Here is a 27,294-nt window from a genome sequence, read left to right on the forward strand (position 1 = left end):
ACGACATCTTGTGGAACCTGACGGGACAGGTTACAGGACACTCGCAACCTTAACCACACCCCCCACCCCACCTCACACCCCGCATCTTGTGGACCTGACTGGACAGGTACAGACACTCGCCAACCTTAACCCCCCCACACCACCTCACACCCCTCACATCGCTTAATAACCCACACTGCTGTCAAAAAAAATTGCTGCAAATTTATGTTTGTGTAAATAAATGAACTCCAATTGCACGCGGAAGTTACTGAGTGACTACAGACGGCTGCTGCGAGCTCTCTTGTTTGACCTGATCATAATACAGATTATTGCCTCCTTTCATCATCACACCTCATGCTGCAGCCTTTTTTTATTTGTTGTTAGCAACCTCTTCAAACCTGCTCTCTCTAATACAGAACAAACAGCCCCCTCCCAGGAGAACATTGGAGATAAATCCAGATTGCAAATTAAATATGTTGTTACATGAGCAAAATCTAAGGCAGTGGGAAATGTCTGATAGCATAAAGGTCTGCTGCAGGTGTTGTTTTAAAAGCCACATTGATATATTTCTACAAGTAATCAGGATATCATTTTAACCCCGAAGGATTGTAATCTCTGTTGATGCGCCTTATCAGATCTAAATAAAAGCATGATAACAAAACATTGTTTATGACAGAGAAGACACAAGAGAATGCAGATGCCTGAATCTTGAGCACAATTCTTCAGCAGTCTCATTTGTTTATGGCACAATGATCAGTTGGGCCAAATAGGCTATTTTTGTACTTTATGCGAATCTACGATTGGACATGCGCTCAAATGAGAAGTTGAGTAAAGCCGTGTCCAATGATTATCATCAAAATAAAAATTGGATGATGGAAATGTTTAGAAAATAATCAGCAAGTCAGGCAGCATATATGGAAGGAAAAACAGTTAACATGTCAGCTCAGAGACCCTTCGTCAAAACACTTGTGCTTCAAAATCCTGTTTGCTAATGTATTCTCCCGTTTTGTTCTGATGATTGCACAATAAAAATGTTTTGAAGCAAATTTAGAGTATTGTCAGTGCAATGGTGCCCTTAACAAGTGCAATAAATTTCCTGTCATTGTTGATCAAACTTCAACACTTCCTTTTAAAAAAAACAAAAAACGACTGCAGTGGAATATATATTAAAAAAATGTACATGTGATTTTGAAGAATAGGGGTGGCAAAGGCAATAAAAAAAATTGTTTATATTTCGCAACAGTTTTATTTTTGTACTGTGTCAGTTTCTTAACACCTCTGTAAAAGATGCGTGGACTATTAAGGCCCATTCTGTACAAGTAAACCAAGCTGTCAAATCTCTGGAAGAGAAATTCTCATAGTTAAAATTGTTAGGATTGTTAGACAGTTATGTTATCAATAATGTATCTCTAAATTGAAGTTCTGCACTTGCTAGAAATAAAATGGTTAAATTTGCAATCAATAGATAATAGAATTTTCAGATCAAAAGTGACTTATTTGTAGCATAGTATTGGGTTATTGTGCACTCTTCTGAAGTGAAAGACACTGTGCTTGTAGACCAACAACTGTCTGATATAGAGTATACAGTTACCCTTCTTTATTTTCTATCTTTGATTTCATTGCTTATGTTACATATTAAATGTTGTGCTTGCCTTAGGCCCAAACATCTTCAACTGCTTTATCAATGATTGATTTACCATTAAAAGGTCAGAAGTATGGGGTTGTTCATTTCCTGGGCAATGAATTAGTCCATCACCTGTACCAAATGCTAATTCCTTACCATTTGTGATTATGTGACATTTGTCCTGTTGAGTGTATAGTTTGTGGTGGGTTTTTGACTGTGAATGTGTGGGGGGCGGGGGGTGGGTGGGGGAAACTTTTAGATCTCTTCCCTGTATGGGGACTCGACCTTTTCCCTGTCGGCTCTCCGTTGCCGTTGGGGCCTAGCACCGTGGAGCGGCCTCCAACCGGAACGACAGCTCAAGTCACTGAGCCTGCGGAGCTGCGGACCTACCATCGTGGAGCTGGCCGGCTTCGGAGCGTGGAGAGCTGCGGTGGCGCGCTGCTGCGACCCGACTCCGGTGGATGGTGACACCGGGAGCTCGTGGGTCCCCGGTGGGAGACTGCTTTGCGGGGCACCAGCAACGGCAACTTCTCCCGCTCGAATTGCGGGGTTGAGAGTGACCTGGAGCGGGGCCTTACATCGCCCGGCGCGGCTTAAACAGCCACGGGACTTGCTAGCGCCCGCCGGGGGCTCCAACATCAAGACCCGGAGCAGGGCCTTACATCGCCCGGCGCGGCTTTAAATGGCCGCGGACCTGCTAGCGCCCGCCAGGGGCTTTGACTTTGACTTCGGGAGAGGAATGGAGAGCAGGGGAGAGACAAGACTTTGCCTTCCATCACAGTGAGGAGGAGATTCACTGTGATGGATGTTTGTGTAAATTGTGTTGGTGTGTGTCTTGGTTCTTTTCTTGTATGACTGCAGAAACCAAATTTTGATTGAACTTCATGTGAGGTTCAAATGACAAATAAACGGTATTGTATTGTATTGTATTGTATTGAAAGACTTGCATGTTGCAGTTACTCACCGAGGCTTTTCAAAGTGTACCCAGGTCCTCCTCTGACAGAAGGGTAGCAGGCGTATTGGAACGTCACCACTTGCAGATTCACCTTGTCACACATCCTGATATGAAAATATAATTTTGCTGATTCTATATCCTGAATCTCCCTCTCCAACAGCACCACAGGCTTTCATAAGGATAGTCACGGTTTGAGGAGATAGCTCAAGAGCAATTAGATGGTGGGAATAAATGCTGGCTTTGCCTTTGACACCCTAAGGCCGATTAAATTAATTAAACAAAAACTCTGAGATATTAAAACCCATTTCAATTCAACACCATATGGTATCAGTCATTTCCCATTGCCTTATTATTTTGAAACCAGAATATGTGCAGCAGGAAGTTAATGTTTGTGAGTAAGCTCAGTGTCTGGATAGCTATTACTATTTTACCAAAATCTAATGTTAATAAATACTTTGTATATGTTTTGATGAGGTTGATCAGAGTGTAATGTTGATGTTTATGTTCTAATAAAATGAGTTGTATTTCGGGATAAAAGAACATTTGTATCATTCAAATGTTATTTCAAAATATGCACATTCCTTTGATATTTTTTATTGTTTAAAACTTTTATTCAAATAAAGGACTTCACTTAAATAATTCGACACAGCTTGCAATGTCATCTTCCCCCTCTATTTCCTGCTCTATAATCTCTGTCACATTGGTCACACTCTCTTGCTCTGTTCCTCTGAGCTATGTAATTCATCTTTGCTTTCCACTGGTTGAGATCAGTATTAATCTTCTTGTTGAAGCTCTAAAAGCTAATCTATGATTCCTAAATATTATTTTCACACTTCCCTACTTCTTCGAGTCACAGACGAGGTCCCGGAGGACTGGAGAGTTGTTATTGTTGCTCCGTTATTTAAGAAGGGAATTATAGGTCCGTGAGCCTCCCTTACTGGTTGGAAAACTATTGGAGAGGATTCTTTGAGATAGGATTTAATTCCATTTGGAAGAGAATGGGTTAATTAAGGACAGTCAGAATGGCTTTGTACAGGGCAGGTCGTGTTTTACTAACTTGATTGAGTTTTTTGAGGAGGTGATTGATGAGGATAGGGCAGTGGATGTTTATATGGATTTTAGTAAGGCATTTGATAAAGTTCCCTGTAGTAAGCTGAAACAGAAGATTAAAATGCACTGGATTAATAGTGACTTGGTTGTATGGTTTTGGAACTGTTTTGCTGATAGAAAACAAAGGGTTGTGGTGGAAGGACAATATTCAGGCTGGAGGTTTAAATGACTTGCATGTACACGTGGATGGGTTGGTTAGTGAGTTTACAGTGTATGGGTATCGCTGCTCGGCCTGATTTGGTGGGCTGAAAGGCCTGTTTCCATTCTGTATCTCTAAACTAAACTAAACTAAATACTTGGATGACACCTAGATTGCTGAGTTTACAGACTGCGATGAAGGCTGTCAAAGTATACAGTGGGATATAGATCAGATACAGAGGAATGACTGATGGAGTTTAATCTAAGCATGTTTGACATGTTGCACTTTGGGAGGTCAAATGTAATGGGGGAAATGTACAATTAATGGCATGACTCTTACCAGCGTTGATGTGCAAGAGGATCTTGGGATCCAAGTCCACAACTCCCTGAAAGTGGCAACACAAGTAGGTAGAGTGGTAAATAAGGGAATGGAGGGATATGGGATATGCGCGGGTAGATGCGTGATGCAAGCACAGACATTGTGGGCTGAAGGGCCTGTTCTTGTGCTGTTCTGTTCTATGTTTAAAAAAAAAAAAAAGTCTGCTGAAACGTACTCTGATTACCAAATCTAACCTCCAGTTCATTTTGCAGTTATGAAAATATTGGAATATTTTGCTAGGTTAGCAATGCTGTGTAATTACTTCAGTGAGAATTACTGTGATGCACATGAAGGGAAGTGGGGCTTCTGTTGAGTTTGACCAGTATTTTTGAAATGGTTATATGGTAATTGAAAATAAACTCTGAATGTCTAACCTATGTAAACTTTTAGCAAATGCATCTCAAAACCCCTGGGGTACTCCTTTACATGTGCTTTTGCTTGCATTATATTCTCCTTCTCAACTCCTTGTAATGCTGCGTTCTAAGTTCTCATCCTTCTGGGTAAAGGGCCTGTCCCACTTTCATGACCTAATTCACGACCTCTGCCGAGTTTGCCCTTGACTCGTACTCGCATCATGGTCGTCACGAGGTCGTAGGAGGTCGTAGGTTGGTCATAGCAGGCAGTGATGCTAGTCGTAGGTACTTGCGGCATCAAGTAGGCTTTTCTAGCATGATGAAAAATGTCCACGAGTAAAAAAGGTCGTGAATTAGGTTGTGAAAGTGGGACATGCCCTTAAAGAAGATTCTTCTGAATTTCCCACGGTACTTTTTTTTTGTTCCTGCCTTGCTTTTCCCCACAAATAGTAACATTTTGTGCTTCTGCTATTGAAATCTTTACATTTTTTTTAACGTGACTGTTCATCCTTTCCTGATATGTACGACCTTACTAGCTTGGCATCAACCTTTATCTCTTTATTTTTGCTGCTGTTTTGTACATTTTGTCACAGGATATAGAAGTAATCAGAACAGTACAAAATACTACAAACGTGTTTGTACATTTCCTTGTGTCGTACTTGTTATCCTGACAGTTGTGGAAAACTGATTAATTAATTGAAGTCATAGTCTCTTGTGCAAAGGTAATTCTGGAGTGATTGGTGATTTTTCTGTTTTGGGAGCAGCTGGTGGCATCGGGACTGATAAATATTTTACTGCTTTCATTTTTTCCTCCATATAATTGCTCCATAGAATCTTGCACAATCTTAGGTTTTTGGACAGTACAGAAATTGGTGGAGTTATGGACAGAGAAAGAGAGGGAAGTTGTCAAAGGGTGCAGATGAGTTGGAAATATGGATGGAGAAATAGCAAATGGAGTTTAATCTGTATGTCTGAGATGTTGCAGTTTGGAAAGTCAAATATACGTGGAAAGTATACAGTAACAGCCCTGTCCCATGGTACGAGTTCATTCCAAGAGCTCTCCCGAGTTTAAAAAACAAATCAAACTCGTGGTAAGCACGGAGAATGAATGTAGCGGGTACGTCGGAGCTTGGGGACGTCTCTTAGCGCTAACGGCAGGTACTCGGGAAGACTTGCTAACGGCAGGTAAGCACGGGAAGACTCGTGAAGATTTTTCAACATGATGAAAAATGTCCACCGAGTACCGACGAGTGGCCATTACCGTAAATCTCCGAGTTCGAATCAGGGCAAACTCGGGAGAACTCTTGGAATGAACTCATACCGTGGGACAGGGCTTTTAATGACAGGGCTCGGAGGAGTATTGAATGGTGGAGTCTTGGGAAGTAAGTCCATGGCTCTCTGAAAGTGACAACACAGGATGGAGCAGTAAACGAGGCATATGGTGTACTTGCCTTAATCGATTGAAGCAATGAGTACAAAAATTGGACTGCATAAAGCTGTTCAGCAACATTTGGAATATTGTGTGCAGTTCTGTTAGCTGTGTTACAGGAAAGATGTGGATGTCTTGGAAAAGATGCAGAGAGCTTCACCATTATGTTGTTGAACTAGAGATCTGTATGGAGAGGTTGGACAAACTTGTATTGTTTTATTTTTGGAGCGTGGAGGCTAAGGAGCAATGTGATGCAAGATGAGGGGCACAGACAGGGTAGACTCTACCACTGCACCACCGTGCTGCCCATGTGTTGAACAATTCTGATTTGAGGAATAAAGTTTGATTAAATTTTCACTATTTGTAAAGGTTTCATTTCTTTCGTTTTTAACGCAGCCTGAGAACTAGGCTGGAACTGGTTTTGACCTTGGAATTGAGGCCTGATGCTCACTGTTTTCCCTCTTGGTTTTTATTTGGGTTAAGATTATTTTTTAAAAAACTTGATAAATGTAAGTTACATTTATAGTTTTTTTTTAAATCTAGAATTACTTTTCTAAGTTGCTTTGCATGGAAGGAATACAGTGTCAGGTGTTTGGGAGATTAGGGAGGGAATACCTCGTACCTTGTGAAGATGGAATTCTGCCAAATGTTTTAAAGTTGGGAGACGAGGAAAAAAACAGCTTATTTAACTACGTAATAAACAATGTTAATTTGTCAGTCTTCACTGAATGTTCAGACAGCAGAAACTAATTTGATATCTGTTTGTGTTGACTATAGCACCAGCTCGGTTTGAAAGTTGTTGGAACATATGGACTTGTGGCTTCCTTGAGGGAAAGCTGCAGGAGAGATTTGCATATGTATTTTGCATGTCAGTTTGCTTGCACAGTACCCTTTGGTAGACAAAAGTGCTGGAGAAACTCAGCGGGTGAGGCAGCATCTATGGAGCGAAGGAAATAGGCAACGTTTCGGCCCGAAACTTTGCCTATTTCCTTCGCTCCATAGATGCTGCCTCACCCGCTGAGTTTCTCTAGCACTTTTGTCTACCTTTAATTTTTCCAGCATCTGCAGTTCCTTCTTAAACAGTACTCTTTGTGTACTTTTGAGAATAGTGAAATTTAATGTTACGTAACTACAGGAGAGAAAATCGCAAGATTTGATGGAGACTAAGGAATGTGAGTTGGAGAATAGGGCATTATGGAGGCTTTGACACTTTTGCTAATCATGAGATGAAGAAAGTTCATGAAATCAAGGTTTAGTAGGTGTTATTGGCACAAACCATAGGTCTGATGAAGATGGGGCAGCACAGTGATGCAGCTAGTTAAACTGTTGTTTCACAGACCTTGTGACTCGGGTTCAATCCTGACCTCTAGTGCACATTCACCCCGTGGCCACATTGATTTCCTCCCATGTCTGTATTTAAATTCATCATAATTATGCTATTGGTGCCAGAGAGTGACGCCTGCAACAAATGGTAAAGCTTAAATAATTTCAATACAATATATGGCATTTGAAGTAAATTTTCCTTTTGACAAGTTAAAGGTGTTTGTTCTGCAGGTGTTGAAAACCTGCAAATTATCCATTTAAATTTTGGCAATGAAATGCTCATAAAAATCAGGAATTGAAAACCAGCCAATTCTGGACTTTTGAGTGGACCTCAGTTTTGTGTGGTCTTTAAAATCTCCTGGGCTACTTGTGAAATCAATGGAGTTTGCCATTTGACTGGTGGAGGAGGGGGAGATTATTTCATGGTTTAACATTTTATCCGTGTCTCCTCTTGCAGTATGCAACAACATCGGGCAATGTCTATGAGAGGAGGAACTTGCTGAAAATGTAGCTATAGTTACAGATTATAAAAGGGCCAAATTTAGAAAGGTGATAAATGACAACAGAAGCTGTGTAAATGTCAATGTATAAAAGAACAGCATACCGTGCAAGAGAGCCAAATTAAAAACTTTGGTTAGCCATAGATAGGGTACACTCTCAGAATCTTTCTCCCACAATAGAAATGCCAAAGACTAGCGAGTGGGCATAGCTTTGAGGTCAAATGGGGAAAGTTTAAAAGAAGGTGTGCAGGTCAATTAAAAGACATTCGGAAAAGCATATGGATGGTAAAAGTTTAGAGCAATATATGGGCCAAATGCAGGCAGGTAGACAGGTAGGACAACCCCCTTTTTCCTTCCTCCTCCTCCCCCCCCCCCCCCGTGCCCCAGCTGGCACCCATTTCCCCCCTTCCTGTTCCACTTGTATATGGGCAGATTGGGCCGAAGGGCCTGTTTCCATGCTTTGTAACGTTATCAGGTTTATTACACAGAGGGTAGTGGGTGCCTGGAACATGCTGCTGGATGTGTGTGGTGGTGGAAGCAGATACAATAGTGGCATTTAAATAAGCACATTGAAATGCAGGAAGTGGGGTGATAAAGGTCATCTGCAGACAGAGGTGATTAGTTTCACATCTTGTTTGGCACAGATATTGTGGGCTGAAGGGCCTCTTCCTCTGCTGTACTGCTCTATGAAACTATTTTGCCTAGCTAACCATTTCCCAAGATAAGGCAAATTAGAAATATTTTTAAAAGATTAAACAGAATTAACTCTTGGAAGAACAATGGCGTAACAAGAGTCTGCAGATGCTGGAACAGAACAATTTCTGGTGGAATCCTATGATGCAACGTTGTTATTACCTGCCACTGGACATTAGTCTTAACAACTCTGGGTGTTTGATTAACAATAAAAGATGTTGAGGATGATTAAAATTCTTATGATTTAAATGCAATTAGTGATCTCTATATTAATCAGGATCATGGCAAAGGGAATTGGGCAACATTACAGGAAACTCTAAAGAAGGAATATCCAATACAAAGAATAATGTGGAGGCAACATGGGATTGTAGAGAGGTGAGCTAGATTTATCAAAGATTGGATAAGATTAATTTAGTGAATGCAATATGAAAGCTTTACAGAATCATTTAAATGACACATTTTCCAAATGATTTATTCAATTTTCTGTCTACTTCGAAAGTACAATACGTACAATTACTACAATGCATTTCATTTCCATCCCCGTGTATGTGTTAGAGAGCAGATGGATTTGAAAGGATTAGGAGATGAGATTGAATGACTGATATTTCCTGTGTTAAGTGATTGATTGGCCAACGTGGGTAAGCAGTGGGATGTTTAAGATGCATGCTATTAATTTGCTGGGTACTGTAGATGGCTTTTGTGGTTCATTCACTGAAGGTTTCAAAGGAACTTTCAATATCTGTGAAAATAAAGCAAGTAAGCACTGTGGCCATGCCTTCAGATACAAATCCTAGGGATCTCCTTCATGTAACCAGAAATATCACTTGCATGGCTTCACATGTTATTTTTTTTATTGATCAGGTGGTAGACAGAGAATCACCAGTAATGGTTTCCCATCCTGTGCCCACACAGTTACCGTTTCATTTTTATTCCCAGGAATCTATAGGGAGTCTCTTGTTTTTCACCTAGATGCTCCTCTGGGCATGATTGAAGGAAACACAGCATCATAATCCTTCTATGCTGTTGTCACCTACCTCTGACCCTTCCTTTGGCTCTAAGTTATCAGCAGAACAACCTGCATTTGATTATCTAACAGTTTTTCATGCATTAAACTAGATTTTTTAAATTTGCATTTTGTGGAATAGCATAAAATCTACCAAGTACCAATCGTATGTTTAAGAAAATATTCATATTCCTTCGCTCCATAGATGCTGCCTCACCCGCTGAATTATTTATTTTATCCTGTGATCCATATTACCTTACACATTATGAGCATGACACAGATTTTACGAGCAAAATCAGCTTTTTCTAAAATTAGGTTATGTCCATAAAATGAATATCCCCAATTCTTTCAAGTTTGCCAACTTGTTTTGAATGTTTTGTTCTTGACAAAGGACATTAGTGAATGTACATAATTCAGATTTTTCCTTTGGCATTCTTGCTGTGATTTATGAGGAGCGTAGTGATGCTTAAACTGGGAGATATGCTGGGTAAATAATTACATTTGCATCCTCTGTAACTTCTTCTGCAATACCAATGGTGTTCAGTTTTGAGTGAAAAGTAAAAATGGAGCTTGCTGGAATTTGTGATAAGAATGGTAAATGTTGGAAAGACCAAATAACATTTGTTGAGAGATACAATTAGCGTTTCAGGTCAATGATATTCTTCCAGGTTTGGTGAAAGGTCACTGATTTGTAACACCTGACCTGTTTCTCGCTCCACAGCTCTGCCTGACCTACTGAATATTTTCAGCATTTACTGTTTTTATGTGCAACGTTAATGTTCTACTTGAGCTTTGTTCATACTCCGCCTGCAGCCTGTCCATTATTATTTCTATTGAAGCCATCTTGTTGCCGGTGGCAATGAATACCTCCCCGTCTCGCCCACCCTATTTTCGTCATTCTTTTGTCAACCTGCTGAGCCCAGCCCTGTATAATCTCCACATGGGTGTATCTCTTACCTGTGGGGTATTTGTAACCTCTTTTAGTTTCCTACATCTACAAACATTTTAAGACATTGCAGTTTCTGTAAGCTTCTCGAGTCTTATGATTTTGCTCTAAGCTCTGGCCATCTTTCTAAATTCTGTCTTTTTCTGCTACTTCATGTTATGGCTTTTACATTTTTTTTTTGTCCAACAAAGAAAATTAATTCAAAACAAGTGTTAACTTAAAGTAATTCATTGATTCTCAAAATCGCTATTTCCACTAACTAGTGTATTTAAACCTGGTGGACATTAGTGATTTGATGTTATAATGACCGTCCAAAGATAAAGCCAAGGCAAAGATAAATAGCAATTCTAAAACCAGTGCATATTACTTTTAGCTTTGATGTGATCTGCATCATCTGTATTGGATATTGGCATTCTGATCAGAAGGAAAAAATGTTCTAATTTAATTTTGCTGGGAGCTAATGACGTGTTTCATCTGCAGATGGTGTTTTGCAGGTGAGGGAGGATAGATTTCAACCTTATACTTTCAAATCTTGAAGTTTAGTTTTGAGATGCAGCGTGGAAACGAGCCCTTCGGCCCACCAAGCCCACGCTGATCAGCGATCCCTGCACACTAACACTATCCTACACACACTAGGAACAATTAACAATTTTACCGATATCAATTAGCATACAAACCTTTACGTCTTTTGGGTGTGGGAGGAAACCGGAGCATCCGGAGAAAAGCCACGTAGCTCACACGGAGAACAAACAAACTCCGTACAGACAGCACCCGTGGTCAGGATTGAAACTGGGTCCCTGGAACGCTAAGGCAGCAACTCTCCCGCTGTGCCGCAGTGCCACCCGTGTAGTTTTTCTTATGGTGAGATTTTAACATTTGATTTGCTCTGCGCTGTGTGGCTCAAGTGGTTCTTGGATGAAAGGTTTTGAGGTGGTGGCAAGTAGTGCGGTATGGTTCAATGGAAATAGATATCGTAACTGTTACATTGTTAATGGAGTGTATGAAGTAGATAATATTTCGCATAAAATACAAGTATATTCATATTCGTGTATACGTTTAATTAAATTCTAGTTTATTCTTTGCAAGCATTCTTTCACAAAAAGTTGGAATTCTGCCCTGCCTTTAACAGACATAGCACATCTTAGTGCTGCTTGTGACTGGTGCTTTCTGACTTCATTAGAGTGATCTGTTTGCAATGTTGATTCCCACAGGACTCCCAAGATTTCCCTTTATCCCAATGCAGAACATGGTTGGGTGTTCCTTGACCTTTGTCGCAACAAGCAACTCCAATGGGTTTTGTTATTGGTAGAGATGGCTCTCCACTGCTAGCCTGGAGTGATTTCCGTCCGCTTGGTGATTGAGCATCCCCCATACAATCTTGCTCATGGTCCCATGGTGCGAACATATGTTATTTACACTTGCCTTTTGCACAGTTTTATCAAATAACTAGTAAGTGGAAACAAAGCAAATGTAATGGACGTTAAATAAAGTATTTGCCTACTTTCTGTCTTCCTGTTTAGTCAGCAAACATAAGGGTAAAATACGTGTGCAGAAATTGTGGATATATAGTACTGATGTGCATTTACAATGAAGACGTTAATTTTATTCATTGTTAATAGAAAATTTCAATTTCTGAACATGCAGCTAATGTGTTGAACAACACTGTTTCGTGTTGTACTGTCATGTGGGAATTCATGTAGGCCCACTGACAGAAATGGTTGCTGCTGGTTACTTAATGTGCCATGAAGTGAATTATAGATTATCTGAGGTAATTAAAAATATTTAGAATTCAAATATTTTTACTTCCAGAGAGAGAGAGAGAGAGACTCTCCCTTTACATTTGCCCTACCCAATTTGAGTCAATTTTGAATGCCGAGCAATTAGTAGCTATTAAAAAAAAATGTGGAGATCTTCATAACAAAACTGTTGGCTTTCTTTGTTTCCTCATTTTTGCTTCCCTCTTCTGAATTGCATTGTCTTTTCATGAAAGAGAAAATTCTGACACAGAAGATGAACAAGAGTAACCTATAATAGAAATATGTCTGTAATATTTTTTTTTTTTTAAACTCTCTTGGTGGGGGGGGAAAAAAAGTCCCATTTAATTGGGCCCCCACTGTAGTTTAACTATGTGGGATGACTGGAAGAAGAGTGAGAAGACAATGCTGATCAGGGATTCCTATGTTGCCTTCCTGGTGCTAGGGTCAAGGGTGTCTCTAAAAGGCTGTAGAGTGTCCCACAACGGGATTGTTAAGAAACAAAAGCTGTGGCTACGTCTTTTCCAACAACTTAGACAGAAAATGTAATTGGGTCAAGTGGCAAATTTTATGAAGCTAGGAAATAGGTTAAAATGAAAGGCAAATCTTGGGCTTTATCACATGGCTACCTAATAATAAGTAGAAGAATGGATGGATGAAGCACATGAATGAGTGGCTGGAGAGAATGTGTAAGAAGGAGGGCTTCAGATATCTGAAGCATTGATTCAATTTCTCAAGGCTGTGCAAAGTTGGTCATAGAGTTAATTTGAACTCCAGATCAATAGATCTCTGGATACTTGGGGAATTGAGGGTCGTTGAGGTGTTGCAGGGAAATGGCAAGTATTAATGACTGGCCTTGCCTCCATTTGTTACACTGCATTTCCCTTACAAAAAAAATAGGTTCTATGAGCATATCCATAGAAAAGTAATCCAGCCTTGGCTGATAAGAGAAGTTAAATATCCCATTCCTCTTCTACTTGGGATCCTTGATATTGAATTTTGGCTTCATTATAGTTCTGTGGGTTCTTCTAACATCAATAAGCCATGAAGTCCCAAGATCTGATGATCTGCATCCTAAGGTTTTGAAAGTGATGTTTATGGCTATTCTGTTTGTTTGTAAAATGGTTTGCACAGATTGTAAGGTAGCAAAACTAACTCCATCACTAAGAAACAATAAACAGAGTGAGCCAAGTTCCCTATAATTTAGAATGATGTCATCTCATTGAAACAGTTCTTCAGAAATAAACAGGGCAGATGATGGGATGATGTTTCCATCAACTGGACCAACCAAATAGTGACTGGTCATTTGATGACCATTTTTTGGTGTTTATGTGAATGTTGTAAATATAGGGCTAGTGCAGGAAAGTGTTGTTGATGTGGATAATGATAATATTAATGAGTGTAGTTGAAGGACTGAACTGCCTACTCCAATTCTAATTTTACGTATTTCACCGAAAAAAGAAATGTAGCTCATTTTTACAATCCAAGATTAATTCTAAAGATATGTATTCTCCATCATGCTTTATCTTCCCCAGCTTCGATATCTATTTTTTCCTTGGATGAACTGTTTGTATTCCTTCAACTCCCACTGTCAAAGTGTTTATTCAATATTTTCTTAATTATGAATATTATCTTATTTAAAAAAAAAAAATGGTATCAGTTTTCAACTGATGTCCTTTCCACAGAATCTTTCTGTTTTCATCCCATGAAAGTATGTTTGATTAAACTTTGTGAACAAAGAACTTAGCTGACCTACTATCCGAGGGTGGGGGGGGGGGGGGGTGTTCCAGCAATTCAAAACCCAAGGAGTAACTTGACATCCAGGTAAATCTATGCTTTGTGCTTGGTATGACTTTTCATGTAATTTTGGTAATAGACTGCCCAGAACCACAGGCATTACTTCGTAATTTTGGCTTAGTCTTTACTATGCATAGTTGTGTCTTTTTTTTTTGTTCGATGAAAATTCATGTCATCAATGGTTGTAAAACCCCATTGTAAAGAATGCGTAAAAACTATTTAATTATTTTTTTTATTGTGAGTATTTTATTTGCTCAGTGTTTTTTAATGTATAGTAATTCAAAGGAGTTTGGAGAGAGCCTGTAGATCTAATTGTGCTTTTTGATTAAGGCAAATGTATATATGTTCTTTTCAGTGAGCTAAATCTCACTTCTGTGTGAAATACATAAATTCTTATTGAATTTGAAAGGATCCAGAAGCATTATCTCAATCGAGGGAGTTGTAGAAGCTAAATTACATGTTACTTGGTTCTGAAACTTGCTGTAATTGGTTTTTGCTGCTCACTCAATTAAGGCAACTTTATTGAATCTTTTCAAATTAAATGTGCAATTTCATCCACAGTGAGGAGAAAATGAATACATTTGTCTTAAACTAATAAAACTTAACTAGATTTGTCGGCTCTCTCTAAATAATTTGGTGTGTCTAAAAAAAATTATCACTATTTCAACAATTGTTTTTTGACGTGATAATTTGTTTTCCCTTTGTTGCTAAATTGGATGAGGAAATTCTAAATTTACAGTCAATTGTGCAATAGGTTTTGACTTGCAGGAACTTGTGGGTGTTCTTCATGCATGTTCCTCATTCTGCCTCCATTCGCATTGGTTCTCATGAATCAGTTGCGTACAATTGTTGTCTGTTGCAATTTATTTTAACTTGGTCATAGAGTCATATGGTGTGGAAACCGGCCCTTCGGCCCAACTTGCCTACACTGACCAACTTGTCCCATCTACCATCGTCCTACTTGCCTGCGTTTGACCCATAGTCCTCTAAACCTATCCTATCCATTATATGGTGACTTGATATGATATTTATGTTTCACCTTACATGATTTTGGGACCACCAATACACTGAACAACTAGGAATGTGTGAAATGAATTGTACTTAAAAGCAGAATATCCTTGTGATCAATAGGTCAGGCAGCATCTTTTAAAATTTAGAGGAAGAAACTGCAGATGCAGTTTTACACTGAAGATAGACACAAAATGCTGGAGTAACTCAGCGGGACAGGCAGCACCTCTGGATAGAAGAAATGGGTGATGTTTCCGGTCGAGACACTTCTTTAAACTGGGTTCTGAATTCCGTTAATCCAGCATTTTGTCTGTTTCAATTTCAATTGGCAGAAGCTCCAATCAAAAGAAACAAATTTGAAGTTTGGTGAAAAGAACTAGGTGATTCCCATGTAGATTTCCCCAAACTGCCACATCCTCAAATTAAGTACTCATAGGATGCTTTGGAATTGGCTGCCTGAAAGGGTGGGGAAACCAGGTTTAATTTTGCCTGTCCAAGGTTGAGTGGATAGATGCTTAAGGGAGAAAGAACTGGTAGGGCTGCAGGTAACGAGGCAGAGAATGGGAACCTCTGAATTCTTGTAGAGAACTGGCATGGGTTTGGTGGACAGAATAGCTAAATATTAATGTTGGGATAGAATGCTTTGACATTTGGCATGGAAGGTTATTGCCTTATGTTGATCAATAATGGCTTTGGCAGATCCTTCACTCTGGCATCTGATTGTTTACTGTTAGTTGTGGAGCATGCATTGGTGACTCGCTCCGCCTTCAACACCGTGATATCAACCAAATATCATCAGACTCAGAACACCAAACACTACCCCCCCCCTCCATCTCCCCCACTACCCCTCACCAATTATCATCAGTTGCCAGCCCTGCTTCGTTCTGGCCTTTTCTTATGTCCATTTCCCTCCAGTCTACTTTCAGTCTAAGAAGGGTCCCGACCCAAAACGTCACCCATAGTTTTTCTCCAGAGATGCTACCTGACCTGCTGAGTTACTCCAGCACTTTTTGTGTCTATCTTCGGTATAGACTAGCATCTGCAGTTACTTTCTGCACATTAAGGCTATGTCCTCTGGTTCTTGGTTCCGTAAATCGGGGAGCATCTGTATCTGAGAATAAACGCTCCAGCTTTGCTGTGATACAGTGCCTTGTCTCTTATAAAGGAAAACAAGACCTCTGTGCAATACATAATGTGAAAACAGTGTAGCAGTCCCTTGATGGTGAGTTGGAGCATCAATCTAGAAATTTCTTCTTAAAATTCCCGAGAAGATTCCCAGTTTATTCTGACACCGTGAAAATGCTGCCAACCGTGACACAGCAGACGGTGTGAAGCATTTGAACTTCTAAATTTTCTGCATGCCATCTAAGCTGTCAGACTAAAAATTGTTGTTCTTCCCTTTGTTAAAGGTTCTTTTTGACTGCAGGGTTTCTAAGTGATCCTTTTTATTTTAAACGCTGGAATCCTTCACACCAAATGAAAGTAAGCTCTTGCACGTCTGAATAAAACACTGGGTTTTTGTAAAGGTTTGGGGAATGTCAATAGTGCTGGGGAAATATCTAACTAAATGATTTGTAGCAACTCCATCTTCAAATATCCCTTTCTATTCTTAAATGTTTCTCTGGGAGTATTGTATTTCACTGCAGATAAGCTTTTGCACTTAACGAAGATAAATGGATGAAAATACTATTCCTCAAGAGGCCAATTCAGTTTGTGGTTTGTGTCATTAACAGAGAAATAGATTTCAACTGTTTAAGTCCTGCACAATACAGATGCCAGACAGGTTGTGGGCAGATAGGGTGAGAACAACCATGAGGGGGAAAAAATAACTAGCTGTCACTTGTGCACCTGTCCATGGTTATATTGATGGGTACAATAGTGGTCTGAAACATTCAGCTTACGGGCTTCCAATCTGTATAACAGCCGCAATGTATGGTCTATGACACAATCGTGGAGAGCCTACTGAACTTCTCAGTGGAGTTTAACAGTCATGCCCTCCAGTGAATCTTGTGTCATGAGATTGGGAGTGGGGTGTCGAGTTTATGTGACCAACATGCTGCAGATGTTCCAAAAATAGTTTTATCTCCAGGCAAGGCCTGGCACTTGATTTCCCTTTATTAAATGAAAAATAAGTTGATCTTCAACATGATGGCAGTCTAATTAAATTGACTGAGGTCTCGAAAACTGAAAAACCATCTAATTATGTTGTAAATTAAGTTTGCATATTTGTACTTTTCCGTTACCAAAATCTGATAAAGTACTGCCTCGTAAATTTACAATATGTTATCACATTTAAATACAGTGCTCCCAGATCTTCAGAGTTAAAACACCGTGGAGCATTACTACCGAGACTAGGACAAAATGATGCATTCTGTCAGCAAATAATATTATATTTTATATTTTTACCTTTTGTAATTGATAGTTTGATGCACTCTCCCTTCAAGTTATGACTATTAGAATTAGCAGTCAGTTTGGAGAGAGGTGGGGCAAAAATTGGTTCCTGCTTTACATCATTTTATTCAAAGTCGTCAACAGTTGAGTTTCTCAACTGTTTTTTTTTTTTTTAAGTTCAGGTTCCAGCATCTGTGGTGTCTTTTGTCTTCGTCATCAGCTTATCAGTTGTACATACCTGTCTCCCAGATCAGTAAGTAGAGTTCAGCTCATTTTGGTTGAATAACTATCTTTCAGCAGATGTGTTAGATACAAGAAGCTATTTCAAGCGCATCGTATAACTAACAGATTTTGTAAGATATAGCTGCGGCTGTAACATCACTCCCATTGTTTTGCACCACCCCTCTCCCTCACCCACAACTTGCTCACTCCTTCCCCAAACATTTTTCATCAAACATTTTTCCTCGTCCAGAGCCCTAAACTGAGCCATTGATACAATTCCTTCCAGGGGTCTTAGTCAGCCTGCAGCCATTCAGCAGTTTAGCTTTGCAGCTAAATTTCACCTTAAGACTAACTATTGTTGGAGTTTCCACCCATGCAAAGCTGGAAGATTCCAACGTGTAGGAAGGAACTACAGATGCTGGTTTAAACCGTAGGTAGACACACTATGCTGAAGTAATTCAATAGGTCAGACAGCATCTCTGGAGAAAAGGAATAGGTGACGTTTCGGGTCTTGACTCAAAACATCACTTTTTTTTTTCTCCAGAGATGTTGTCTGACCTGCTGGGTTACTCCAGCATTTTGTGTCTCCCAGATTTAACTTGCCTGGTGAGTGAATGTGATCTCTGCTGTGCAGCTCAACTTTCAGTGTGAAATTACAGATAAGTACTAGCATTTAAATCAGTTACCCCAAGCAGGGTGGGGTGGAGCAGTGTATCATTCTCCTGCTAACAGTAGCCATGGTTGTTCCTCTGCTTAGGAAGGGAAAGAGGCATAATCCAGAAAATGATAGACCAGTGAGCCTCACCTAAATGGCAGGGAAGCAATTGGGGAGGATTCTTCAGGGTAGGAGTTACTCACGTTTTGAAGAAAATTCGCTAATTGGGTGCAAGGACAGGTCATATCTTTCAAACTTAATGAGTGTTTTTGAGGAGGTGATGAAGGTGATTAATGAGTGCACGGTAGTTTGATGTTGCCTGCATGGACTTTAGTAAGGCATTTGTCACGGAGATTCAGAAGATTGATATGCATGGGATCCACGGTGACTTGGTATTTAGATTCCAAACTCTCTTAATTTTGGAAGGCAGTGGTGGTGGAAAAGTGTTATTCCGGGTGAAGGTCTATGACCTTTGGTGTTCCGTCAGTGCTGTGACCTCTGGGGTTTGTGATATAAGCATGCATTCATTTAATGGGTTGGTTTAGAAAGTTTGCAGATTACCAAAAAATATATGTGAAGGTGTGGACAGTGAGGAATGCTGTCAAGGGAAGCAACAACATGTAGATCAATGTGATTGAACCAGGGGTCTGGTAACTGGGTCTGGCGGACAGAGCTTTGATTACCTTGGCTGCTCCTCCGAGGCTGCATGACGTGTAGACGGAGTCAATGTTGGGAAGTCTGGTCTATGTGATGGACTGGACCATATCTACAACTCTTTTGCGCCCAATTCTTGTGGTCTTGGGCACATTGCATTGTTAAGGAACAACTAGGAAGCTTGCTGTTTGCATTTGCGGTATTTCGATCTTCCTGAAAAATGTTTTGTTCACTCCAGCTCTAAAGGTGTTTGATGTCATGCAACTTTTTGCTTTGTGATTGGAACATGTGTTTTACAGTCGAGTGTTCATAGATGAGCCAAACAGCTGGATCGGCATACTAATTTGCAAGTGTTTGATACAGTCAACAAGTATATAGTGAAAACTTGAGATCTTGCAGAAAAAAATAAAGGATATTAATCATGTAATGCAGGTATTTTTTTTTTTGACGATTAGTTGTGTAACTTTAATGATCATCGTTTCTTTCATTGGCTGGCTATATCAATTTGGAGATTCACACAGCTGCTGAGGAATTGGATGATTCTTTTGAGCTTTTAATTTGGAAGCATAAACTGGCAGCTGACTAAGTTTACAATATGTTTACAATATGGACAAGGCATGTTATGATGCGACACAAGAGACGGTCGATACTGGAATCTGGAGCAACAAACAATCCGTTAGAAGAACTCTGAAGAAGTCTGAAGAAGGGTTTTGGCCCGAAACATTGCCTATTTCCTTCGCTCCATTGATGCTGCTGCACCCGCTGAGTTTCTCCAGCTTTTTTGTGTACGTTAGAAGAACTCCATTGAGCAATACCTGTGAGTGGGAAGGAATGGCTGACATTTCGGGTCAACACCAAGCATTAGGCCTGAGAGTTGAGAGGAAGATAGACACGGTGAAGAGGAATGGGTGTGATGAGACGGAGCGAGAGATGATTGGTGGGGCTATTCGAGGTGAATGATGATGGGCATATTGGGCCATATAGGGAGGCCATGTTGGGAGGTGTGGAATGGAGCTGGGAGGCAGAGGAAGGTGGACGATGGATGAAGGCTGGCAGAAGAAGAAAAAAAAACCAGATTGAATCGGATGAGAGGATGATGGTGGAGATGGCTGCTGTCGGGTGATGAGCGGGAACACAACATATGACTCCATGACAAAGGTTACCAGTACTGGAATCTGATAAGTATGGAAGGTGATACTGGGAGACATTATGGAAGAGGTGAAGTACAAGCAAATGGGGGAGGAAGGAGCTTGTCCGTGTGTGTGTGTGCGCGCACGTATGGGATGAAAATGGCTGATGGGCAGCTGGAGGAGTTGTATCGAAAAAGGGACCCAAAATAAGGGAAGATCAGAATGGGAGAAAGGTGGAAACAAAACACACCAGAGGTGAGAGTGCTACCTAAAATTGGAAAATTCAATGTTCGCACCATTGGGTTGCAGACTACCACGGCAAACTGCACGTTAACTAGAAAAGGTGAAAAATATGCGTGGGATTTCAAGTTAAACAAGAACAAGATCATAGTCCTTGTGGAACTGCCTCTGGTAGATACAAATCAAAACTTTGTTGTTGGTAAATAACTATGGAAAGCCCCGGGCTGCTTTCTCACACATTCACCTGCAAAGCCCAAGGACATAGCTATGTCACTCTGGAGCTCTTTGAGAGTTTTGTTTTCATCTTGTTCCAGAGGAACAATCCAGAGGTTCCATCTTGTTCAAGACGGCCGGTGTGGGCAAGTTGGGCCGAAGGGCCTGTTTCCACACTGTATCACTCTGTGACACTATGACAAAAAGATTTTAAAAAGCCCGGGCTTACTATGAGTAGCGCAGCTATTCTTCAATAAGATAATTGGAGGGCATACAAAAATGCTGGAGAAACTCAGCAGGGTGCGGCAGCATCTATGGAGCGAAGGAAATAGGCAACGTTTCGGGCCGAAATGACCCAATGGGCTTTTACTGAGAAATATGGGAGCGAATTTGCAGAAGTAGTGGAAGAATGGTTTGATCAAGATGAGAACCAAGAAGTTGTTGAGATTGTAATTGGTGCACAATAATGCAGTGTCCTAATAAGATCAAAAAAGCAGAGAATGTTGGCAGAGAAGGAGGCACAAGAAACAACTCAAACAGATCCCACTGTATAAAATAAAAAGTGAAATGAAAGTGTGTACAAATGCCATTCTATACTCTTGAAAATCTGCTTATCTAGCCCCAAGAAAACTGTGAGCGTGATGTATAATCGCAGGTTTACTGCAGTTGGAACAACATCCAGTGATTTGGAAAGTCCAAAGGTCTGCCACTGGATTAATGGTTTTCCTATAATGGTTTTCTGCCCACATGTCACTAAGCTATTGGACACAGGTCCAAGCTCCCCCTTCAGCCGGTCAATGCTGCAGGGGCTGACATTGAGGTGGTGCAGACATATAAATATCTTGGAGTGCACCTTGATAACAAACTGGACTGGTCTGTCAACTCTGACTCCCTCTACAAAAAAGGCCAGAGCAGACTCTTTTTCCTCAGAAGGCTCAAATCCTTCAATGTGTGTAATGATATGCTGCACATGTTTTACAACACTGGTTGCAAGTGTTATTTTCTACGCTGTTGTCTGCTGGGGCAACAGCATTAGTGCAAAAAACAACAAGAAGCTGGACAAACTGGTTAAACGAGCTAGCTCAGTGCTGGAGGGGAGAGTAGACTCTGGGATGGATGTGCTTGAGAGGCGTATGAGGCACAAGGTGCAGGTCATCCTGAAAAACCCCGGGCATCCTCTCCATGTAATTCTGGAGAGTCAAAAGAGCACTCGGAACAACAACCGGCTCCTCTCCCTGCCCTGTAGAACGGAGCGGTTCAGGAGATCCTTCACCCCTGCAGCCATTAGATTTTATAATTCGGACCGCTAGGCTGTAGGGGGATGCATTTTGCAATTTTTAATTTTAAATTAATTATTGGTCTTTTTAAGTATTTATTGCTCTCAGGTAGTGTCCACATTGTATTCTATGTATTTTCTGTCTGCGTTCGTTTTGAATCTGTGGGTTTGTTGGTTGGGGGCTTCTGGACATCTGAATTTCCCTGAGGGGATCAATAAAGTATTTATTGTAATTATTTGTTCATATGTCACCATTGTTTTGTTTTTTTTGTGTGGGTATGTGTGTGTATTTGTGAGTATGTGTATATCTACACACTGAACTTTTTTTCTCTTTATCATATTGTTTACAGTGTACTATGTTTACATGTTGTGCTGCTGCAAGTAAGAATGTCATTGTTCTATCTGAGACGTTTGACAATAAAACACTCTTAACTCTCTCTAAAAGCGATGACACAGGAATAATTGAATAAATAGGGTTACAAACATAATTTCTTCCCCCCTCTGCCGATCCCTTTATTGATCTAGGCTGTATGTTTCTGGTCCTGTGATGGGGTCTCAGCAGTTGATGACTGTTCAAATGGCTTGAAGCAATGATGAAAAAATGTGTGCAAAGTTCTGATTGTAGTTCTGTGGTGATACTTTGTTAACCTCGTATCTTTAGAATTTTTCATCCTAAATGATGTAGAAAACAAAGCGTAAAAGTTTTTGTTACTGGCAACAATTGCCAAAAAAAATCATGCAAATAACAGGGGCCATTAGAAGAGTCTTATTGTGAGTACAGAACATCTTTTCCAAACAGTTCCTATTGCAGATGTTCAAATTAGCTGCACATCCTTGAATTATTACCCCTTTTTGCTGAAGGGTTAAAATTGGTGAATGGGAAGATCTTTTGTTTGTATCTGTTTGTAGAGTGGATACTTAAATGTGATGGGAATTGCTACAGCCAGTGACACTCCCACACCCGGAAAAAAATACATTTTATAAAAATAGTAACTGTCGGGAGCTTTGATCTCTGGCTGCGGCAGCTTCAATTGTCCCGACTGCGGTGGTTTGACTCCACCGATCGCGGGGGAAAAGGGGGAAAGAAGATAAGACTTTATTGCCTTCCATCACATTGGGGAATGTGGAGGAGCCACTGTGGTCGATGTTTATGTCAATTTGTTATGTAGTTGTGTGTCTTGTTGCTTTTTTGGTATGACTATATGGCAAGCCAAATTCCTCGTATGTTGCAAAACATACATGGCTAATAAATTATGACTATGATTTGCTTTTCTGCAGAACATCTGTGTAATATCCTATTATCTTAAATGCATTGTTTGCATCAAAGTGCATTTTGCAGGGAAGAATGCATTTTGGAGAAGATTAAGGTCATGTTATTTGCGAATAAGTCGTTTGAGAAAACTGCAAAGCAAAGAAATAAGAGTTGTGTCGAATAAATTAGACCATGCTTGATATACTGTGTAGTGAAGGTCTCCTTAATTAAAAAAGATATATGTGGAGAAAAAAGTGATCCACAAGAATGTTACCAGAATTAAGAAAGAAAGTATGAACAGGCAGGAGAATATGTTCTCTGGAAAAGATAAGACTGAGGGATGATCTGACGCACTTGGCTATAGGGACAAAGTTTGATTAGTCATCATTTGAAGGTCAATCAAAGACTGGTATTTAAAAGAAAATGGCCACAAATAAATCAAGGTTGACATTCTGAGACTTACTTCGAAATTAATTGGAATTTGAAGCTCAATGCTGCAAGGGATAATTGATGTGACAAATCTTGAGGTGAGGCTGGATAGACACTTGAGAGTGAAAGCATTAGAGGCATTAATGAGGTTAGATATACAGTGGGAAGAACACAATATGATGCATAAATAATGTAGACAAGTAGGCCCAAATAGATATGAAGAAGGATCCTGACCAACAACATTATATCCTCCACAGATGCTGCCTGACCCGCTGAGTTACTCCAGGGCTTTGTATTTAATGCCATGTAGATTTGTTCTTTTCTGGACTATTGTGTATCTTCTAGATTTTGCTGAATCTATTTTTAATGGCGTCGTGCTGGAACTGTTTTCAACCGTGAATGATTGATCGGTACTAATTCTACTGCATGGTTTTTTTTAAACTGCAGGTGAACCTCAATGATTCGCACGGTCAATTGGTTGTTCATTGGGCTGGAGAGAAAAGCAGGGTGATCGTGGCACTTGCCCGTGATAATCCATTCCTGGATGGGCTTCTCACCAGTTCGGTAAGTTGAACATTTAAAAAGTAAATACTGAAATAAAATAGTGATTTGTCATACTGCTATATAATTTCAATTTCTTCCCAAAATATTCACTGTCACATTAAAAAAAAAAAGTTGGAATTTGCCTGAAATCTAATGATTTATCTGCTGTGGTAATTCAAATAATTAAGGATTCAAAAATAAATACTGTGTTTAACTAAACAACATGAATAATTTAACCTTATAACCATTAATACTTGGTTCAAGTAAAACTACACCCCTCTTTTTCCCAGCACCAATCCACACTCTACCTTAAATGGCACGTGACATTTTTCTGTGAATTAATAACATTTGATAGTAAGCAACAAAGGGGGAAATCAGGTGATAACTAAAACCTTGAGTGTGTTTAAGATGTAAATTTTCTCTCATAATGCAGCATTCATTGGTGTTGAGGTTTGTCAAATTGTAGCCTTTTTAATTCAGTTGGAAAATGTCTTCAGTGCCTGGAGACTGGGAAAGAAAGGGTAGGTACTTTGACTTGTGGCATTTTGCAAGGATATGTTGAGATAGTTGCTACTTAACATAGAACATAGAAAAAATAGGTGTAGGAATAGGACATTCGGCACTTCGAGCCAGCACCGCCATTCAATATGATCATGGCTGATCATCTAAAGTCAGTACCCCGTTCCTGCTTTTTCCCCATATCCCTTGATTCCTTTAACCTTTAGAGCTAAATCTAACTCTCTCTTGAAAACATCCAGCGAATTGGCCTCCATTGCCTTCTGTGGCAGAGAATTCCACAGATTCACAACTCTCTGGGTGTAGAGATTTTTCTTTCACTTTCACATTTTCATTGATGATGTGAGTCATGGAATAATACAGCATGGAAACATAGCCGTTGGCTAAACTCATCTATGTTGACCAAGATACCATTTGAAGCTAGTCCCATTTTACTGCGTTTCACCTAGTGTATATCCAATTAAACCTTTTTGATCCATGTACCTATCCTTGGTGATGGGGGGGGGGGGGGGAGAAAGCCAGTTATCCAAACTGGAGGATGACATGAGAATAGATCTTTTTGTAAACTGCAGAGACGATCTTTAGAAATATATATATTTCTGCTAAAGAGATTAAATGAACGGACAATTGCAGGACACGTATTTCGAATTGGAAAGATCATTCATTTTGAACCTCAAAGACAAGATGCATTTTAAATAGTGGAAACACAAGGATATTAGACGGCTCAAATAAAGTTAGATCTGTATACATTATTAAAGTGCCCTACTTAAGCAGAGAAAATAACGGGAAATAAAAGCACAAAAACAAAAGAAGTCGGAACTACTTAGCAAGTCAAGCGGCATAGATGGAATGAGGAGTAAATATCTCTAATAGTATTTCAATGCAAACATTTGTGACATTTTTAGGTTAAGTATGATTAGATGATGGCGGATAGTGTAACCTACATGGGAAGTGAAGTGTGTGGTCATCAAGGAGAAGTGGGGGAAAGGCATGGACAATGAGAAGGGAATGTTCAAAGGGAAATAAATTGGTGTTATACCACTGAATTTGCACGGTATCATTTTACAGCCACAACCATAGTGTCGTTGTGTGGTTTTAAATGTAAATACCTATTTCGTCAAATTGTTCACTTTTTAAATGTTCTTATCCACTGCCATATCTTAAGGTAGGACTTGCTGCTTAATATCTCTTGCAATTGTAGCTACATTTTAAATGACTTTGTCACATTTTCAATTGTACTAATGCACCTAACTACCTGAGTCTGATCATTTTACTTTCACAGGCTTCCCCAAATGGTTGCCATGTCTGTTTCCAAAGCAGAAATAGCATGGGAATAAATCAGTAAATATATCGGGCCATTTAAGGTGGAAAGGTGGCTAGTTAGTTCAACACCTGATTAAGGCGAATAACACGTGTTTTTAAGGTGAAGCTAGAGAAGCATATTGGAGGGGAAAAAAAGAAGATTTTGCCACGAGAAGATTCCTGTGGAGTACACATACTGAAGTACACCAATCGGGTCCATTGATGTGGTTCTGAACTGTTAACTCTGTGTAATGTTCCTCCCCCCTTCTTGTCTCCCCTAGGTTTACATTTCATATGATTATGGAAATTCCTTTGAGAAAATTGATAAGAAGTTCAAACTGGAAGATGAAACAAAAAAAAATAAATATGTTGTTCAATTTTACCACAGCCCAATAGATAATAGAAGGGTAAGGAGCATTCTGTGGATTATTAGGAAATGTTTGTCTGTTAACTTTTTTACATTATCTTCATTTCACAGTGAGTTGTTTTTAAATTGCCTCATAATGAACTAATTTGTCTCTTTATTGGGGTTCCCAGAGCAACACTGATGAAAGCCACTATCAGCTGTTCTCTTAACAAACACCTCTTTATGCAAAGATTGTAGTTATTGGTACTCTGTTTATTTCTGTCGGTGCAGATGCTTAGGTTTCAAGATTTTTAATCCACTGATTTCAATGAACAATGTAAAACTTTAGATGATGGCATTAAAAGAAGAATAGTTGCCTTGATGCACTTTCCTCATCTTTGCTAATTTTATCTACTGGAAATTGCTATCCAAGAGCACAATGGATGTATCTTCATAAAAGTCCCAATAGCTCAGGAAGGTGATTGTGACCACCAACACTTTGAGTCTAGCTGAGGATTGGCAAAAAATAATAACCGTTTATAAAGGTGTCCATCTGCTGTAAATCAATGGAGAAACATAGTCAGGGCTGGAGAAGGAAGAAAGCATTTGTTTTTATTCCTGTTCTATGGCAGCAGGGGCACAAGGATTGCATGCCTTGACTGGGGTACGTACAAAAGCTCGGACCTCCATGAAATGCTCCATGGTAATGGAAGGTTGTTATAAGCAATAGATGTGGACATCAAAAACAAGTTTGAGGTACATTCACAAATAATAGATTCTAAATAAAATGGGTAATTTTAGATATTCAAAGATGCACTAGTTTTAAACAATAAAGTGACTGAGAACCACCAGTTATTTTCCTGCAGCATTTCTCTGGCTTTTGACGAGGAAAATAGGTCGTATATCTTGCTGCAGCTTCCACACTATTAGCTACCTTGGTCCTTGGAGACAGAAGGTTGTGAATTTTTAAATCCTGCAAGGGCAATTAGCACATGCTGGAAGGAACATTTTGAAGATCTTTTCAACCACACAACTGCAATGCAACAAATATCACGTTCTTTGTCGACGAATCTGTAACAAAGGACATAATAAAGTCAAGATAAAATATAGGAAACCTATCCTTTGTGGATTTAG

At 39.7% G+C, this 27,294-nt stretch overlaps 1 protein-coding gene across 2 annotated transcripts in view; it reads left to right on the plus strand.

The window, feature by feature from the left end:
* sorl1 (sortilin related receptor 1) overlaps nucleotides 1-27,294 on the plus strand; it is a 104,799-nt gene that overhangs the window by 1,001 nt on the left and 76,504 nt on the right. For both annotated transcript variants that reach the window (XM_033049867.1, XM_033049869.1), the window contains exons 2-3: nucleotides 23,901-24,017; nucleotides 26,096-26,221. In XM_033049867.1, coding sequence (XP_032905758.1) covers nucleotides 23,901-24,017; nucleotides 26,096-26,221 — 243 coding nt within the window. The remainder of the gene's footprint in view (nucleotides 1-23,900; nucleotides 24,018-26,095; nucleotides 26,222-27,294) is intronic.

Source organism: Amblyraja radiata, chromosome 33 (assembly GCF_010909765.2).
Source record: "Amblyraja radiata isolate CabotCenter1 chromosome 33, sAmbRad1.1.pri, whole genome shotgun sequence".
NCBI lineage: Eukaryota > Metazoa > Chordata > Chondrichthyes > Rajiformes > Rajidae > Amblyraja > Amblyraja radiata.